The following is a 19,788-nucleotide window of genomic DNA, read 5'->3' as shown; positions in this document are numbered from 1 at the left end:
ATTTTGATGCTCCTAGCAAAGATAACTTTTTCAGAGATTTAAATAAGTTTTCCCGTAAGCAACGAGCGTGGAAGCGACGAACCCGGCGCGCAATTATTCTGCGGCGTTTTGACGCACTTCTACATTTACTAGAGGCCTCAAAACTTTTAGGAACGACCAGAGGAGTGCCTAGAACAAAAAGCTGGCCAAAATAAGAAAAAAGTTTTTCTAGGCTTTTTGGTGCCGCTATGTTTTTTCTGCAGCTTGAATAAATGCTTTACGAAATGGAATCACTCGATTAAGTTTTAACTGCATTTACATATGCTGAGAGTGCTGTAAACATTGACAAAAATTATAACTACTCTTAGAAACTTTTCGTAATTAGTGATTTTTCTGTACTTTCAAGCTTTTGCAATATCAAAAAAGGTTAAAATTCCGTGGGATCCTATCATATAATCTTCGTGGGAATGGAAGTTCATCACGAGCATATTCTTGTTAATTTCTCATCCGGAAACGTCCGGATTGACATTTGCGACCCGATTGAAAAATGCTATTTTTAACAAATTTTGACGTTAAGAGCTTACGCGTACATGGGAAATAGAAAAAAATAAAATACCTGATGGGTCTCTGCCTCATGCTCCAAACAGACTTTCAGCTCAATAATGACTCAATAAAATCAAATTCATTTTCGCTTCACAATCAAATATTACCCAAAATATTGCTAAATAGCAGCGAATATAATTTTGGCCTAGTTTTCACTCGAGTTACTCCTCTGTAGAACGGTTAAAAAAGTTGAATTTTTTTAATTTTTCCAGTTAAAGTTTAGAAAATTTTTCTTCGCTTCTGTCGACCAGTGCAGTGCTATCAATTACCAATTGTCAATTGAAAACGACCGTGCTTACTCTACTGATTTTGACGATGTTAACGGACAATCTGCTGTTGCTATGCCAAGACGTGAAATTTCAGCTCAATTGGATTTTTTTCACGCTCGTAGTGATCAAAGGTTTATTTTTTTGACCGATGAAAAAAATCGAAGCTCAATTCGTTTCTATACATTCCATTGGCACCGTAATCGATCGGCTGCATCATGAAGAGCTGGTTGTATGTGCAAGTTTATGCAAGTGTTAGCTATGCAATTTCCCTATTCAATGTTTTACAGGGTTAGGGTCTCTAAATAACATTAGAAAATCTGGAAAGTGTTCATTAGTTAAGGAAAAAATATTTTTTTCTCATGAAACAATAAGTAACTCATCGGAAAACAGTATAAAACTACGCTTTAGCGGATATTTTTTAAATTTTTAATTGGCAGAGCAAAAACAGCTTTTTCCTTTGTGTTGGATTCGAATCTCTTTGCTTTAAATTGGAAATGCTCTCTAGTGTCTTTTATGTCTGCTTTTTTATACTGAGAGGCGTCCTGAATTATTGAATTGCCATCACCGCTTTTAGCTTTATCGGTTTATCAACGTTTTTCATATTTTAGCGTAACGTTCTGCTATGCAAATATTTATTTTATTTCTTGAAAAATTCTACATGATTTGGAAAAAAAACTGTTCCCTTTTGAACGATTTATGCAAGACAATCAGAAAAAATCACTTTTTTCGAGTTTTTAAGTCACTTTTTGGTCACTTTTTTCATACTTTGAAGTCACCTTTTGGTCACTTTTTTCGAAATATTGGTCACTAAAGTCACTTGTTCTTACCAGTTTGACCACTTTCAGCCCTGAAAACACCTTTTCTGTTACGATCTCTGCTCGAGTAGGTATCACTGGAATAAAACTGTAAGAATGTCGTTCTTGCCAATTCGAAATTGAAACTGCTGAACACATAGGTACTCTGTGATTGTGGAGCATTATTAAAACAAAGGAAGACAATTTTTAAAAAATGGCTACTAGAGCCCCTTAAATTTACCCTATACCAAAATGAAATATAAACACTGTATTTCAAAGGAAGGTATATTTGATTTTTATCTACATCAACATGACGTTATAGCTATTTACTTTTCCTGAATCTTTAATTTTTATTCATTATCTCTTAGTTAACAAACTTCAATCACTTGAACCAAACAGTTCACACGTGACTCATCTAGCCTTACACTTTAGGTTAGAATATGCCAGGGAAAACCCCCGTCTTACAATCTGTGTTAAAGCAAAATTAACACGCGATAATACTGACGTTTAAAATATCATAAAATAAATGTTCAATTAGGTAACTTTTCATTGGACAAAAATTTCAACAGTGTGGAATGATCTGTACCGCCTTTTGTCGTATTCGAGACCTTTATGTTATTGTTCTCTTCTTCGTTGCTATCGGTATTCGTTGATAGATTCGATTCGTTGTTAGTTAGATTTATCTTATTGTCCTCCGTGTTCTCCAACGCTTTCAGAAAATCCGTGTTTGGTTCCCCGAACGGATACTTGCAGCTGGTATCGTAGGAAACGGTGCCTTCCGAACCACGACGTTCAGTTTTTACCAACGTCACTGGAGCGGTGCTCTGTTTCTCCTTATCAACACCGATCTCATGCATCTTGGTGATATCTTCAAACATTTCCGCAGAGAGTGAATCTCGCCGTTGCTTTGCCGATCCGAATGGATACTGCCTGCTGGTGTCGTATATAACTAATCCGTCTGATCCTCGACGCTGCTTGCGAACACCCATCAGCGTTTCTTTCGCAGGCCACAGTTCGATATGATTCTTGAACCAATCGTCCACGTCTTCAATACTTTCACGTCTACCCATACGTGGTCCGTGCGCCTTCACACTAACCATCGAGCCCAGTTTGTCAGAACCTTCAATTCCGGATCCAATTTCGGATCCACTCTCAAACCAATCACTTATGTCGTCAACACTGCCTTTGCTGTCCGATCGCAACGGATTAACCGGAACTATGTCCGCCAACTGATCATTTAATTCCGTTTTTTCAATCTTCTCAAACTCGGGATCGAAACAATCGTCAATATCCGACGATTTGTTGGAATCATCCGATACGACTAGATCAATCTTTACGTATTCTAATTTATCTTCCACCTCGTCTGGTTTCTTGACACTTTCTTTTCGATTCAAAAGCTCCAGTAGTTTCGCGCTCTGGGGATACTTTGAGTTAGGATTATTGATCTCCTCATTAATGTGGTCTTCCAGGTACTGCTGGAACTCTTTGATGATATTCTCTTCGCTCGCACAAGCACTGTATACCATTTCAATTATATTCGTGATATCATGATGATGAAGCGTTTGAGAGGATACCATAAAAGTTCCCAAGTCATATCCGAGTATTTCCCTCGGAAGTGGCTGCTTGCGTAGGACTGTTTTCAGCAAGGGATGTTGATTCGTACCCTCCGATAAGGGCGGGTTCCGTTTGGGTACTTCCGGTGGATCTATTTTATTTGGCAATGTTGATGACCGCACGACCTCTCGATTACCAATCGTAAACTTGGGCGGGATTGTTTCCTGAGTTGGAGTGCCGGTACAAGAATTACTTTCGTTTGATTTTATGGATATCTTTCGTATCTTCAGCCGTGATTTAGGCTTAACAAGCTCGTCTGCTCCGTTAAAGCGATGGTCCTCGGGAATAAATTGTCCTATCGATAGATGAGCCTTCTGTAGGTCCTTCATCAGGAATGAACTGGAGCTATTACTTTTCATCAATACTGGCCGAGGAGTTGGACTGCGTGATTCCGGCTTTCCGAGATTGGTGGTTCCTGGCATGGATATGATACGTTTTAAGGTTCGAGGGCTGTGGGCTTTTATGCTCTCTGAGTCATCGGTCTGTTTTAAAGGTGCTGAATTCCCTAACCTCACGCGAAGCTGGGTTTCCGATAAACTCTTTGGTAGTTTACGTGGTGGTGGAGGCAACGGCAAAGATTTACGAGTCGGTAGTCGTTGTTTACGAACCTGTCTTGTCGAACTGGATTCGTCGGAATCGCTGTAACCGTTCAAGACACCTAGGTACTTTCCAAAGTCGCGATTTGGTTTGCGTGGAGGAGTTTCAATTGATGCTTCTGTTGTGATCACCGTTTTCGATGGCTGATTTTCCTTTTCGTGTTTGTGTAGCAGATCGTGCATGTGGTCGGTTTCATCGCAAATGTGGCGACTTTTACGTTTTCTAGGCACAATTATCGGCTCCTCTACCGGGACCATTCCTAGATAGCAGTCCTCCGGGTAATCTTCGAGCATCGCCATTAAAAATTCCGCCTTTTTACCCAGATTCGTTTCTTTTCCTACGGTATCATCGATGTATTTGATTAATTTTCTTTCTCTCTCCTGGTCTTGCTTGGATTCTTTGGTATCCAAAATTTTCGCATGAACAGGAGAAATCGCCTGGTTCAATCCCATCTTTTGAGTTTTGTCTTTTCCAAAACTGTTGGTACGCTCTGTTGCTTTAGACTTTACATTGAAAACGTTTGTTTCGACAAACCGATCAATTTTATCTAAATCGTCCATTCCTTTTTTAGAATTTCTGCGTCTTTCCGTCGCTACCGGTTCGAAGGATAAGGAATCCGACAGGTTCTCACCGAGTAAACGGTCAGATTTCCGGTTTCCTATTTTGGTTGCCTTTTCTAGCAGGTTATTTTCTGGTCTCACCTCCACCTGTGGTTTTTCCAGTTCGGTTTTGGTGGGGATTATAGAAAAATCACTGAAAGCGTCAATTTTCGCGTCGATTTCGTAGCACGATTGGGATTTTCCCTGCAGTCCTTCATCGACGGTATCACGCGCAATGTCACTTGATACTGACTTCGTCATCTGAACTTCGTGGGATGGACGGCGACTGTCGGGTCCAAAAACATCTTTGAAACCGTTTTTAACCTTCAGCTGACTTGGATTGGTTCCCCGTTCCAGTGTGGCTCTCTTCTTACGCGGGGGTGCCACGGGTGGTCTGTCAATGACATTGCCGTTAGCACCGTCTGGTACAATCAGGGTAGAATTGTGCCAGTTATCAAGAGCACCCGGTTTCGAGGTAGTTTCCAAGCTAAAAAATAGGTTAATCGTTAGTAAAAGACAAACATTCTCGGTGACTGACATTACACGTGACGGCCGAGATAGGTTTTGTTGATTCCGGGGCTGGTTTTGCCCAAGCCATTGGGGCAGACCTGTGGGAAATTGTGATTTAGAGTAAACATCAAGTGGAATATTTAAAACATTTATACTTACAGAACTGCCGAAATAGTCAAACATTTTGCCAGCTCGTGGTGAGCTGTTTGTCTTGGGGTCCTTGCATAGTACGTTTCCCATCTGGAATAAAATAAAATCTTTTCAGTACTGATGGATTTCTTGCGAATTCCTTCAACCGTTGGCAGCCCTTTTTAAATTTCTGTGAAGCCTAAAAAGTTTAGTGACATCAGTACATTAACTTGAAATCTCCAAACAAGTCTAAAATTTTAAGTCAAAAATTATGAACAAAAATTTTATGTAATGTGTGTTATTACCACTCATATATTTTTATAATTTTCCGAATAAAATATTTTTGAATTCTTTATAGCTCTGCCAATTTTCATATTAAATTCTTTCCCGGCGGGTGATTGACTGATTGAGTGACTTTGATTGAAGCTTAACAGGTATACCTGCACTAGGGTGCCAACAGAAATGGTCATTTTGAGAAACCCTATACAAAATGTTCACCTGCCTGAAAAAACACCCTGTGCAAAATTTCAACTCCATCGGACTTAAAATGGGATGGCGCAACGCGATTGATGTTTGGCATTTTTTAAATCCGTAAAAATCACCCAAGGGGGGGGGGGGGGGCGTGGTACGTGAAATTTCGGTTTCCGAAATAATTTGGATGCCAAATGACTCAAAAACGCATGAAACGTCGAGAACTGGTGTCATATGAAAAAAAAAACTTTTTTGAAAAAATCGACTCTGGGACTTAGTTGTTTTTTCAATTGTGAGAGGTGGAGTTTAAAACATTTAGAATTTATTTAATGAAATTGATCGCTAGTCTCTCGAAATAACCTCTATAATGATATACACTATAACTAGCATCGAATGCATTATGTTTCATTAGGGTGGTTCTTTTATTCGACATAGGGTGGTTCAAAATATTGTGAAAAAAAGAGGATAAAATGAAAAAAATCACTTTTCACTGAATAACACTAGACAAATTCCTGAAAATATAATATTTGTTATATCATTGTCGTTAGGGTGGCAATGTTGAATTCGAGAAAATACCATGTAAAATGAAAAGATATTACAAAACAAATTTTCAAAATGTTTCAAAATCTACTCTGTGCAAAAAAAAAACTATCTCAACCAAAATCAAGATTGTGTCTCGCGGAAAATGTTGAATGCTTTCATGTCATTTGCAAAATCACACACGGGAGGTACATGGAATTTGAATATTTGAAAAATGTTTTCGATTCCAAGTGTCTTAAAAGTACATGAAACGGTGGAAACTGATGGAATATGTTTTGCCTTTCTCCTAGAAAGGTATAGCAATCACTGCAAAAACTAAAGGTATAAAAGTGCTCAAAAGGGCCGAATGTCGTATATCACTCGACTCAGTTCGATGAGCTGAGCATTTTCTGTACGTGTGTGTGTAACGCTCTCCCAATCTCACTCGATGAGATCCAGAGATGGCTGGACCGATTTCAATGAAATTAATTGCAAATGAAAGGTCTAGTTGCCCCATAAGACCCTATTGAATTTCATTGTAATCGGATTTTTAGTTTTGAGGTTATGTATCAAAATGTAAAAATCACGAAACATCAATATCTCAGAAAATACACAACCGATTTGAACAAAATTACTTTCAATTGAACGGCCTATCTGAAAAACCCTTAACTTTTGAATTTCATAAAGATTGAACTTGTGGTTCAGAAGTTATGAAAAGAAACGTGTTCTGGAGACTATTTAATCTCACTCATGTTTCGCAGAGATGGCTGGACCGATTTTCATAAAATCAGTGTCATATGGAAGGTCTTGTTGCCCCATAAGATCCTATTGATTTTTTTTAGCAAACGGATTATTACTTTGCCTGTTATGTTTAAAAATGTGAAATCCAGCTATGAAAAGGAACATATTCCGAAGACTACTCGGACTCACTCACTTTTCTCATAGATGGCTGACCCGATTTCCACAAAATTAGTGTCAATTAATAAGTCTAGTTGCCTAATAACACCCTATTGAACTTTACTGTAATCGAACTGTAACTTCGTCTGTAATGTACCGAAATGTGAAAATCACGAAACTTCATTATTTCAGAAACTACACAACCGATTTGATCAATATTATTATCAGATGAACGGGCTAGTTAAGGGTTAACTGCTGAATTATGATTGAACACGTGGTTTCAAAGTTTGGCTGCGTTATACGTTCCCATTTGATTTGATTATAATCGAACTTAAGCAACCGTTATGTAATAAATTGTTAAACCAACGAAAGTCTATTATCTCTAGTATTACACGACTTTTTTGAACATAACTAGTGTCAAACGAACGAGTCATCTCTCAAACTTACAAATAACAAACTTCATAACAATTTGATATGTGGTTCAAAAGTTTTGGAAAAAAAGACTATTTAAAACTATACCTGCTTTAATCAATATATATGGCTCCAACATGAATTAAATGTGGTATCGTATTATTTGAACGTTGCCGGTATCACTCGTTATTAAATTGTTCGAAATTAAGGGTCATTTCTTTTATTTCGCTATTTCTTAAGCACTAACATTACGTAAAATTTTATATTTTATGCTTCAATTACAACATCAATATTTTAGAACCCATAGAGTTAATATACCTTTATTGGATTGGAAGCATTCATGTAAATATATTCTTACAAATAATAAATTTGAATGAGAAAGGCTGAGTCTGACCGCTAGGTGGATTAATTTAGGTTTTTTTTATTTTGTTTGAAAAATCATTGTACTTGTTTCTTTTGAATGTTGTACCAGACAATTTATTCGTTTTATTGGCCACAATAATGTCCTTTTCTAACACTTGATCGAACACACAGTGCTCTGGCTTATATAATCGGACAATAGACTGTATCGATGTTATTCAGCGATAATGGGAGTATAGGGATCTCAATCAGATACGCAACACAATTGACTCGTTGTTTCTGCGTTTGCGTCGTTTTGACAGTTTGACCATGCATTTTCTGTCAAGTTTACATCATCAGAACGTGAACGTGCCCATTGGCTGAAACTTTGCATAGACGTTTTTATAGGCAAAAGATGCCATTTTGTGCTATTGGTTTAATTTTTTGAAAAACAACTCATTTTTGAAAAGCTATTGAAAATGCTATTTCTGATAGGTATTGATGATTACAAATTATTTTTAGAACCAACACGGTTCGTTTGAGCGGTGTGACGTCTTCGGCAAAGTTGTAGATAATAGTTTAGTCTTTCAAAAAAAAAAAAATACACTCTAAAAACTAATTATTAATTGTTTGAAAAAAAATTAAAGAAAGTTAAAAATTAATCATCCAAAACGGCTCATTTAAAAAAAGCTGATTTCTTTTATAGAAACTATGAAAGTATATCTGAACAACGAAACCGGTCATGGAGAAATCAGAAAAAAAAGTTATAATTTTTATTTAATTTTTTTTCCCAGGGTACATTTTTTTTGGAAGGACAAATTATTATTCACAACTTTGCCAATTACACTATGCCAAAATGTTTAGAATTTATCTTTCGAAATTGATCACTAGTCTCTCGAAATAGCCTTATAATGGTATACACTATAACTAGCATCGAATACTTTATGTTTCATTAGGGTGATTCATTTATTCGGCATAGGGTGGTTCATAATATTGTGAAAAAAATGAGTATAAAATGAAAAAAAGCACTCCGGTTCGTTTGATTGGTGTGACGTCTTCGACAAAGTTGTAGATAGTAATTCTGTCCTTCCGAAAAAATTACACTTAAAAAAATCATTTATTCAAAAAAAGTTTAAATTATAATTTAATTATTCAAAAGAGCTAATTTCTTAAAAATCTGATTTTTCCAATAAACCCTACAAAAGATTACCAAAACAATGAAACCAGTCCGATCATTTAGAAATCAAGAAAAAAAGTTATCATTTTTTGAAAACCTGCAGTTTTTCATAATTTTCTAAATATCATTTCAAGTAGATTGTTCCAGAACATCATCTTACCTAAAACTTATTCGGAAGATCTTCACGTATAGTTCAGAAAATCTAATAAGCTAACTGATAACAATACAATATCTCACGCTAGCCTGGGGGGCTAATGCGGTCTCGATCAACTAGAGTAGTTGAGGGAATTTATCGATATTGTTTATGGCACATTCAGAAACTAGAACAAAATGGCGAAAAGATGTCCTACTTGAACAATTCTGAGGGAAAAAGCTTATAATGGTAATTTATGCATGACAACGACCCCAAACACACCGTCCGAACTGTGTATTAATGATTAACTGATTACAAGGTCGATGTCATGAAGTGGCCAACCCAGTCACCAGCCTTTAGTCTCGTAGATAATCTGTGGCGTAAAACAAGACGGTCCGTACGGAAAAATCAAAAAACCAGCAAAAACGATGGGAGAGAATCCAAGCAGGCCTGGCAAAAGCTGGTCGATTATATGCCGAACAGGCTGCGGAAAGCCATCCGAAACAAATATAAATCGACAAAATATTAGCACGGAATAATGAACAAAATTCTTTCATGACATAAATTTGGACTTTTCGCGTTATTTTAATACATAAATATACTCATGCAAAATTTGATATGAATTGTTTTTTAGTGTCGTGTTTTTTTTTCGAATGACACATGAGCAGCTTAACTTATACATTAAAACTCTGGTATACAGTAAGGGCTTTTGCACGCGGTTTTTTTACGCGGATTGCATTCCTGCATTACTCAAAAACGGTACAATATATGGACCTCATTTCAATCACGTTTTCTGTTTTAGGTCACGAGTGATCATAGATCAGTTTTCAAAAAAAATCACAATTATTGGTGTAAATACTCAAAATTTTAAATGTTACATTTTGGTCTCTAGATTGACCACTATCATATTCAAATAAGGTTCAAACATTTTACGACATTTTACGAGACCTTAGTGTATTTTCTCAAAAATTTGTTACTTTCTTTTTTTGCTTCAGTAGTGATTCCCATGTTAGGGTCAGTGGCGTAGCGTGATCGGGTGACACCCGGGGCGGAAAATTTGGGTGTCACCCCCTTCCCCCAGCCTATATTGCTACCGAAAATATTTTTTCTAATGTCAACTGCCTGTCAACGGCATGTAAATTTTTTTTCTGCAACAGGCAATGTTTGATCTTATGAACGCCATGTTGCAGGCACATTCCATGTTTCAAGCAATTCAAATTGGAACAAATTTTACACTTAAAATCGTTTCTAATTTAAAATTTGGTTTGGTACACTTGAATTACATATAGCGAATTTCTTTATTCCACCAGCGCACATCGTTTTGACCTGGAAGCGCACTAACTGCTGTCAGAACCTTTCTTTATTCGCTCGATTTTGACCCAGTTTTGACCTGCCGTGCTGCCCGAAGCGCACAGTAAAATTTGTCAGCTTCAACCCATCGACGCACGTGCTAAGTTCGTAAACAACTATCTGGCATCTTTTTCTTACTTGCATCTTAAAGGGCGATGACGTTTCAATATTCCTCGGCAGTTTTGCCCGCATACAGTGGAATAAAGAAATTCGCTAATAGACTTACTGGTGTTGAAACATTAGAAGCTATGTCAAATAAAATTATTAACAATTTCCGACAAAAATCGTTGCAATCCTCAATTGCTACGATAAGCTCTCTTTATAGCCAATAAGTTATCAGTTAAGTTAGTTGTAAGTTTACTTCTTTTTTTGACAAGTAGGTTTAATCCCTACGAATGATAAGTTCTAATTACGAAAGCAAACAAATCTTAACAATTAAAATTACTATTTTTCTAACAGTGTTGAGAAGTCACCATTTATGATTGGACACACATAATTATTATTTACTAATATTTATCATAAATACTTAAGCTACTAACAACCCCCCCCCCCCCTCCCCCATCCCTTATAAAAAAAAGTCAGAAGCAAGAATTTCACCTATGCCGGTGATGTGTAATAACAATGACGACAACCTGCTTAGGGGCCATCCACATACCACGTGGACAGATTTTTAACGATTTTGACCACCCCGTGGACCGTGGACCGTATGGACCAACACAGGAGAAGGATAAAAAGGCGATTAGCGAGCCTAAAAACCGTAAGGCCGCTGAGAAAGATGGTATCCCGACCGAACTTTTGAACGTTAAGTCCTGTGATCGAATCACGGATTGTACCAGGTATATTTTCGCAAACCTTTTCAAGAAATCAAGCATTTGAAACCTCTTTCGAATCATCTATTTACCATTTTCCTTACATTTGTGATCGTTATTTCACCTTTCTTTGGAGAAGATTATTTTATAGATAATTTTCACTGCTCGATCAATGTACAACGTTATTAAAGTATTCGCTAGTACTATGTTGTGCATTTTTGTTCATATTCGTGAGCTCTTGTTGGACTTGGTGTTGCAGGTCATTTAGGTTTCAAACTTCGACCATTGCTACTGGTATCGAAAATTACTTCATGTTGGCATGTGCTTTAGCATCGAATTCCACCATAAATCAAGTAGGTTGTATATTATATTAAAAATATTGAGTTTTGGAAACGAGCAATTTAAACTCCCACCTGATCTCGAAGTACGATGCAAGCCTAATAAGCCAGTCGTCATATGTTCGGCTCGGAAGAAACTGTTAGTATTAAAAGGCGCGCGCTAGTCCCTATATTGTCTCGTATGCTAATAGTTACCTCACAGTATGTGCCCAATAAACAGGTCAAGTTTCGACAGCGAAATGTTGAAGTGCCTAAGAAAAACACGAATCACATTCAGGCAGACTTGTGAGGTTTCAACCCAAGACCACCTGCTTGTCAAAGGAATCTCTGGAACCTTTCTTCAGAAACAACTACAACGATTCACTGAAATTAAAGCGAGTGCTGCCAACTCCATAGACTGTTTTCCTAAAACTCAATATTCAGATAATATTTTCACCATGAAAAACCTTCGGTTGCTATCTGGTATAGATGGAAATTGAATTCAATTCGACGTCACCAAGATTGAAGAATATTAATGTGCGCTCGTTTCCAGAAAAAATGATGACCATACCAGTTTCAAAGTGATTCACCATAGCGCTTCTTACAGCTGACTTGACCTGTGATCATTCATTACCGGTGAAGATGTCTATTTAGGGAAACTTGATCTAATTTACATTCGCATGATATTTAAAGTCATACATCCAACGCACATTACCGTTTATTGCCACGTTCATGGGGTTATATAATAGACGCAGTAACATTTAAAAACAATACTGAATGGTTGAATAACATTTGTATAGGTTCTATCGATAATTGTAACCGGTCATTAGGATCAAACCGCTCTTTAATAACGTTTTACAAAAGATTTCGTAATAAATTAAAGTTTAATCGCATGTTTTGCTTCAACAAACATGAAGGCGTTTCATTGCTGATCGCAACAACGAACTGTTCAGTGGGCGTTTTTATAATAGTTGTTTTCAACAACGCTGTTTTCGGAAGTCAATCATCAGAGTCCGATCTTTATGGTGATGAGCTTACTCCTAGCTAGAACACCGTTCTTTGTTATTCCAGTTTGCAACAAGCTGCTGGTGCACCAACCCAGGTGCTAACAATCAAGATCAAGCAACGACCAAGCCGAATGTATCCAAGTTGGACTAGTGATGGATGAACAGTTGTTTGTTTGCCCAGTAACTGTTTGTGAAACAATTTGACGCAGTCCTAATTATTGATCTCATTTTCGTTTCGCGAATATGTGACAATTATATACAGATCGATTAGCTCCGAGGTCGAGTCGGTCGAAGTCGCTAATTGCAAACCAGACACGTGTTACACACTGTCAAATCCAAAAGCAAGACTCACCTTTTTTATGACCAGATGGAGCAACTGCCGTGAAATCAGTACAATTTACTGTGACATCAGAGCACTCGATGAGGGTCTATCGGGCGGCCGTGTTCACGTAAAGTCTACGCCAATTGTATGTGCTGTTTCTTTCCTGCAGTTTACGGCGATGACACACGAAAAATCTGTTGATTGAACGGGAAAAAGCAATCATTGTCATTGCGAATCAACTTGCAACTCGGTATTATTCATCAAAATACACGCAAACTCGTACTGCAGACATACGTCTGCTTTGGAAAACGTTACATAAACTGTCTCTGAGTGAACTTTTCTAGAGATTTGGATGCATTTAATGCAGTGCCGTTACTTGAGAACTAAAAGTACAGGGTTCTCATATGATATTAGTTTTTTTGAGCGGTTTTCTTTTTTAAATTTTTGCATCTCCATCGACGACTATGATGTAAAGGAGGCGCATAGTTACTTATATTTTTGGCGTAACAGATTTTTACGCATTTAACAGATTTTTATTCATTTAAGTAGAAATATTTTCAAAAGTGTATGACATATGAGTTATTAAACAGTTTTTATATAGGTATAACCACTTAAAAAAAAAGCTACATCTTCGCATTCGAAACCATAAGCTTCGGTTCATGAAATAACGATAGCGAACTGACCGTACAAAATGTGGTTTTCATGTGATTTGGCGAATTAACACAGTTTCCAAGCGTGAAACACCGCGTGATTTTTTTTCTTTGCTGAGATCTGTTTAACGAAGTTTTGGAACATTTTTTTTTATTTTAGCACAATTTTGCGAATTCACATCGCTTAAATTAGCACGGATCATTTTGCCGGTTGCTATGAATAAGAGAGATCTCTATAATTGGTATTTATACGAAAGAAAATGACAAAAGGCTCGCGAACGAATTTTGAGCTACGCCGAAATGTTTACTGGTCGTTTACAGGAGATGTTGTTGTTCATCTTGTGACGTAATTTTTTTTTACTTTGATTTTGCCAAGAAACCTGAACGAATACTGAACAGGTATTTTCCTTCACCATATGATTCACCGTATAGTTAAAGCTTTGTATCTTGCAAATCAATATGAGTTGGAATCTATTAGCATAATTGTTAAGCCATCCTTGATAAAAAGAAACGAATCAAATATTATATATAAAGTTTCTGCAGCACTCAATGATAGCATTGTGATTAGCTCTACGTTGGCAAAGCCAAAAAATATTATTGATCAATATTGTTATTGGCAAAAGATTTCTATGCGATGGAAAATTGAAAATAAATCTCGGATTCTGTATTTTTTCGTTCCTTGTTATGGGTCGTAGTGCTGGTTGTTTGTTAGCTTGATGATTCGCAAACATGCCGCGAAGACGCAAAATTTGATCACATTTAAATAATGACGTCAAATGTTTAAATGAAAAAAAAAAACAAGTCAGGAAACGGGTTTTGACAGTCATTCAAGTTTGGGTCAGGGTCAGGTTAATGTTTTGACTAGTTCAGCCTACGATGTGTCATTCTGCCCTAACACTGGTGAGGTTTTGAGAAGTGAAAAATACCTTCATAGCTTGAGGAACCAAAAAAAAGGAGATTTTTATTTGCTATTCAATTCGTTCAATTGGTTCTGTCATGTTTATACACAGAAGACAAATATACCGCTCATCGTTATCGGCATAAAAAGTAATAGAGTAAATCATTCACGTAACAGTAGAATAGTAGTGGTCAAAGTACCAAGCCTTGAGAAACACCGTAAGTAATATTGCTGTTATTGTATTACTTCTCACTGATGAATTATGCGGTTGGTTATGCGATGTAGGACAACTTTTTTTGCTCTAGAACCACTGCAGCACCTTAATTCACCCTGAGAACCTACTGTTCCTAGGACCAGGTCCTAGGAGGCCGCGCTTTGTAAAATCATCAGGAATGCCAGCAAACTGGATTATCCCTTAAGTCCAGCATCAATCTAGAGGTTGATTGATCTGATCACAACGAAATCAGGTCCAAATTCGTCGGCAAAATCATTGCTAGCGTCCGTGGACCTAAAGTATCCATCGTTCCAGGACCAAAAATGGCCATAAAATCCACTCATGATATTTCAATAACCTGAAGGAGATACTTGATAGTATACCACCGGAAATAGCATCAACTACGATGAAACTAGCTTACAGTCGCTTACTTTCGGTCAGGGGTTTACCTTCACACGCACTGACGAAGCTACCCATGCACCATCAATCATAGTAACCTGTTGAGGAAGTTTTCGGTGTCGCGAAGCACAAAATCACCTCTCTGATAGCGTGTGTTTACTGCAGCTTCAAAGCTGAAAGTTTTTTATTTGTTTAATGCTGTTTATAATAACAAAACTTGCAACTCACATTTTGGTGTTTTTCGACTATGCGGAATGTGCAAATATTAATTTTAGGAAATCTCCTTTCAGCCTTTCCTGTCCACAAATTTCACACTTTTAACAAACTCTTCCTCTACCCAAATTTCTACTATCTTCCTTGCTTAAACATCACTGATTAACTCTCTTCACTTCCTCCTCTATCAATCGATATTTTATCTATCATTTGACGCTGATCTATGTCCGTTCTGTTGGTAGTCTGTCATGCGTGACCGGGACTCACTGACAACCGGTGACGACTGCACAGTGGGTTCGGCAACATCCCCCCGCCCGTGTAGTTCCGGTACGCCCGAGACATCCACTTCCGGTTCTTCCGAAGCCGACTGAACGTCTAACAAAGCCAGCTTAGTGACAGGTCGGTTTACAGTTCCTCTATTCGAGTACACCAACGCCCGCCTAACTTGCCCATCCTTTGCCTTTACGATGTTGATGACACGCCCTCTTATCCATCCGTTCCGTTTTCCTCCGTCAACTATCATCACCAGATCCCCAGGTTTAATCGGCTTTATTGGTTGAAACCATTTTGTACGCCTTGTTAGAGTTGGCAAATATTCGCGAATCCAGCGACTCCAGAATGTGTTCACCAGATGCTGCGCCAATTTCCAGCTATCTCTCAGTGTCCCGGTGCTTTCGATCTGGTCCCGAAGCGGTTGATTGATGCCTTTCGTACCGTAAAGCAGGAAGTGGTTGGGCGTAAGCGCCTCTTGCTCAGTGTGCTCTAGCGGAATGTAAGTGAGTGGTCTCGAGTTGACTACTGACTCAGCTTCGAGTATTACGGTTTCAAGAACTTCATCACTGGGGTGGTGTGGGTGATCTGCAATTGCGGCCATTGCCGTCTTGACTGATCTGTCCAAGCGCTCCCAGGGTCCTCCCATGTGAGGCGCAAGTGGTGGATTAAATAACCATTGTGTGGCTGAGTTGGTAAATGTCACGGCACAGCGATCATAAATTCCACGGAGTTGTTCGCGCAGAAGATTGTTTGCCCCGACAAAGTTGGTTCCGTTGTCGGAGAAAAATGTCTCCGGTGACCCTCTGCGCGCCACGAACCTCCTAATAGCCATCACACATGACTGGGTGGACAGGCTGTGTACGACTTCTAAATGTACTGCTCTGATAGACAGACATGTAAACAACGCGATCCATCGTTTGACCAGACTTCGACCCTGCTTCACAAATACCGGTCCGAAGTAGTCTACCCCAGTGTGTGTAAATGGACGTATGTAAGCGGTCAGTCGAATTTCAGGCAGCGGTGCCATAACCGGAGCCTGTGGCACTGCTTTCCCATTCCGGCAGATCTGGCATTGCTTGGCGACCTTCGCTACTACAACGCGCAACCGAGGAATCCAGTACCGCTGTCTGATCTCGTTTACAACTGTTTCATGATTTCCGTGTAGAAAGCGAACGTGATAGCTTTCTACCAGTAACTTTGTCACCCACTGATCCTTGGGGAGAATGATAGGGTATTTTGTATCCCTATGAAGCATAGGCGCCGCAATAATGCGGCTATTCAGCCTAAGGACACCTTCATTGTCTAGTATTGGAGACAGCTTTTACAGCGCGCACGACTTGTCGATCTGCTTCTGTTCTGCTTCTGGATGCTTTTTGTTGTACAGAAGCGTCGCGTATTCATCTGCATACTCTTGCATCTGCGTTTGTCGCCAAAGCAAGGTTTCCGCCCTCTGCAACTCTCAGCTCAATACGTACAGCTCTCAACACGTATCCCGCTGCTCGAAGAAGTCTCGACCATTTAGAGAATCGTTCAGTTTTTATTAGCGGCTTCGGCACTTCTCGATGGAAAAGAAAGACTGCTCGAAGATCCTCCTCTGTTGAAAACTCCTTTTCTGTTGGTACTCGCCAGGTTTGGTGCTTATTCCTTAGGAAGCTTGGTCCGGTATACCAGCATGTTTCTGGATCAAAACTGGGCCCGTTCCCCCATTTCGTGGCTTGATCAGTTACATTGATTTTTGATGGAACTTTTCGCCATTCATCCACGGTGGTTGTGGACGATATCTCTCCAACTCGGAATCCAACGAACTGATGATAACGTCGAGTTTCAGATCTCAGCCACGCAAGAACTGTGGTGGAATCCGACCAAAGGTATCTCGCATTCACTGGTATGGTCAACGCCTTACATATATTTTCCAGCATTCTGGAACCGATCAAAGCCGCTTGTAGCTCCAGACGAGGTATTGAAACTGGTTTCAACGGGGCCACCTTAGTTTTCGCTTCTATAAACGTACACCGAATGTCTCCATTCGTGTCGCTGCGGAGGTACGCAACGCAAGCATATGCGTTTTCACTTGCGTCCACAAAAACATGGATCTGGGAATTACACGATGTTCCCTTGGTACCGGGAAAGAAGCATCTTGGAGCACAAACTTCGTGTACTCTAGCTAGCAAATCACTCCACTTGCGCCATTCCTCCAATATTGCACCGCTAATCTGTTCATCCCAATCCGTTCCGCTTCTCCAAATTCGCTGCATTATTATTTTCCCATGAACAGAGAAATCGTAGCACTTGACGTTTAGTAGGTGCTACCAGTTCACCCACCAAACCTCGTAGTTCCTCTTTTAGAGTACTGTCGAATGTAAAGGCGTCCTCTGAAGGTTTCCATACCAGACCAAGCACTCGACTTTCGACATTTCCTTCTAAGATCATCGACTTCTCATCAACCTTACTGCTTTCCTCGATATGTTTCAGCACTTCGATGGAATTCGAGACAAAATTTCTTATTTCCATACCTGCCATAGAGTGAACGTATTTGACTTCCTGAATCAGCTTCACCGCTTCTTCTACCGAGTCCACACTATCGAGATAATCGTCCACGTGGTGGTTTTCAACGATTGCTCTTGCTGCCTCGGGAAACTGCTCTGCGTACTCCTCCGCATTTTTGTTTTTCAGATACTGTGCAATACACGGCGAGCAGGCCGCGCCGAACGTAGCGACATCCATCACAAATATTTGTGGGGGTTGTCCTCGTTGTTCTCTGAAAACGAATCGCTGCATTTGCTTGTCGTTCGACCGAATCAGAAACTGGTGGAACCTTTCCCGTAAGTCCCCACTGAATGCCACACGTTTCTGTCGAAAGCGTAACAATACGGTAGGCAGAGTAGTCAGCATATCCGGTCCTTTCAGCATCATATCGTTGAAAGACACGCCATCGACTCGCGCCGCCGCATCTCAGATTAGTCTGATTTTTCCCGGCTTGCGTGGGTTACTCACTACCCCAAGTGGTAGGTACCATACGCGACTTGGTTCAGTAAACTTGAGCTCCTCTGGTGTTATTCGATGGGCGTAACCCTTATCTATGTATTCTGCCACTAGTTGGTGCACTTTGTGATGAAGGTGCGAATCTTTGGACAGCTTTCTCTCTAAAGCTTCTATTCTCCGTACAGCCATAGGATAGCTGTTTGGCAGACAGGGCTCGTCATAACGCCACAGTAGTCCAGTCTCCAGTTTCCCGTTAACTCTTCGGGTAGTTTCCTGGAGTATCCCCAACGCTCTTTTATCTCCTTCCGATGACATACTTTGCTGGATGTTCGCTTCGTCGATTGCCAAAAACTGTCTGAATAGGTCGTGCAGCTCGATATCATGTTCGCAACGTTCCACATGTACATTCACGTTCTCTACAAACTTTCCATGTGCTGCTTGTCGTCCGTATAAACACCACCCCAGTCGTGTTTTTACGGCAATCAACCTTCCTTGACCGCTTTCCCTACTTTTAAGGGCACTAATTAGCTGAGCGTTATCTACTCCGATGATAAGCTTGGGAGTAACTTGAGTGTAACTGCTAAGCGGTATTTTCTTTAAATACGGATGATGCTCGTATAGTTCCTCGCAATCTACCGTTTGGCTGGGTAATTCTAATTGTCCCACCGTTCTCGCTTTTAATGGAAAGTGTTTCCCATCGTTCTTTCCTGCGATTGCGAATTCAACGCGCTGTGACTCCTTTTCCATCCTGACCACATCTCCTGTCCAACACAGACACAGCGGCTCCTTGGGTCCTTCTACCCCCAGTAGGCTCGCCACTTCAGCTTCCAACATGGTCGTTGATGATCCATCATCTAAGAACGCGTAAATATCTAAGCTCTTCCCATTTCCGTAGAGTGTCACAGGGATGAATCGAAGTATGGCTGAAGACGTCATAGAGTGATGATGTTGATGAGCAAGGTGGGTGGATGTTGGCACTGATGGCATACTTGACACATTGTTTCCCGAATGCAGTAGAGAATTATGACGCAAACGGCAACCTTCAATTCCACATTCTTGCTTGGACCGACGGGGCCACGTACGATGTGAGATCAAGCACATTCGGCACAGTCCCTTTTGTTTGACCGCTTTCCACTTGTCGTCCAAGTTCAAATTTTTAATTTTTTGGCATTCGGCAATTCGGTGATCTTTCTGATTACAGTGTGAGCAAGGTTTGCTTGCATACATTTGTTGCGATCTGTTCGCTCCCGAATCCGATGTCAGATGTGCTTGTTGGTGTACGAACAGCCTCTCCTTTGCATTTTCTCTTCTAT

At 39.6% G+C, this 19,788-nt stretch overlaps 2 protein-coding genes across 6 annotated transcripts in view; both read right to left on the bottom strand.

Moving 5' to 3' along the window:
* Nucleotides 1-1,916: 1,916 nt before the first annotated feature.
* The window catches only part of LOC129726201 (uncharacterized), a 31,296-nt gene continuing 13,424 nt past the window's right edge, over nt 1,917-19,788 (bottom strand). For 3 of the 5 annotated variants that reach the window (XM_055682937.1, XM_055682938.1, XM_055682940.1), the window contains exons 2-5: nt 12,877-13,040; nt 5,125-5,205; nt 4,999-5,063; nt 1,917-4,942 (exon numbers count right to left, since the gene is read on the bottom strand). In XM_055682937.1, coding sequence (XP_055538912.1) covers nt 2,176-4,942; nt 4,999-5,063; nt 5,125-5,205 — 2,913 coding nt within the window. In that variant the 5' untranslated portion in view covers nt 12,877-13,040 and the 3' untranslated portion in view covers nt 1,917-2,175. Of the gene's footprint in view, nt 4,943-4,998; nt 5,064-5,124; nt 5,206-12,876; nt 13,041-15,235; nt 15,504-19,788 lie in introns of those variants that run through there. The other 2 variants (XM_055682939.1, XM_055682941.1) reach the window with 2 other exon arrangements.
* LOC129719610 (uncharacterized) lies at nt 15,420-16,748 on the bottom strand. Its single transcript, XM_055671001.1, has one exon. The coding sequence runs from the start codon at nt 16,746-16,748 to the stop codon at nt 15,420-15,422; it is 1,329 nt and encodes a 442-aa protein (XP_055526976.1).

Source organism: Wyeomyia smithii, chromosome 2 (genome assembly GCF_029784165.1).
Source record: "Wyeomyia smithii strain HCP4-BCI-WySm-NY-G18 chromosome 2, ASM2978416v1, whole genome shotgun sequence".
Lineage (NCBI taxonomy): Eukaryota > Metazoa > Arthropoda > Insecta > Diptera > Culicidae > Wyeomyia > Wyeomyia smithii.
Note: the sequence above shows the minus strand (reverse complement) of the source record. Positions and strands in the feature narration are given on the sequence as shown.

Excerpts from the sequence above, each read along its gene's own strand:
- LOC129719610 (XM_055671001.1), bottom strand. The coding sequence starts at position 16,748 with ATGCTTCATAGGGATACAAAATACCCTATCATTCTCCCCAAGGATCAG.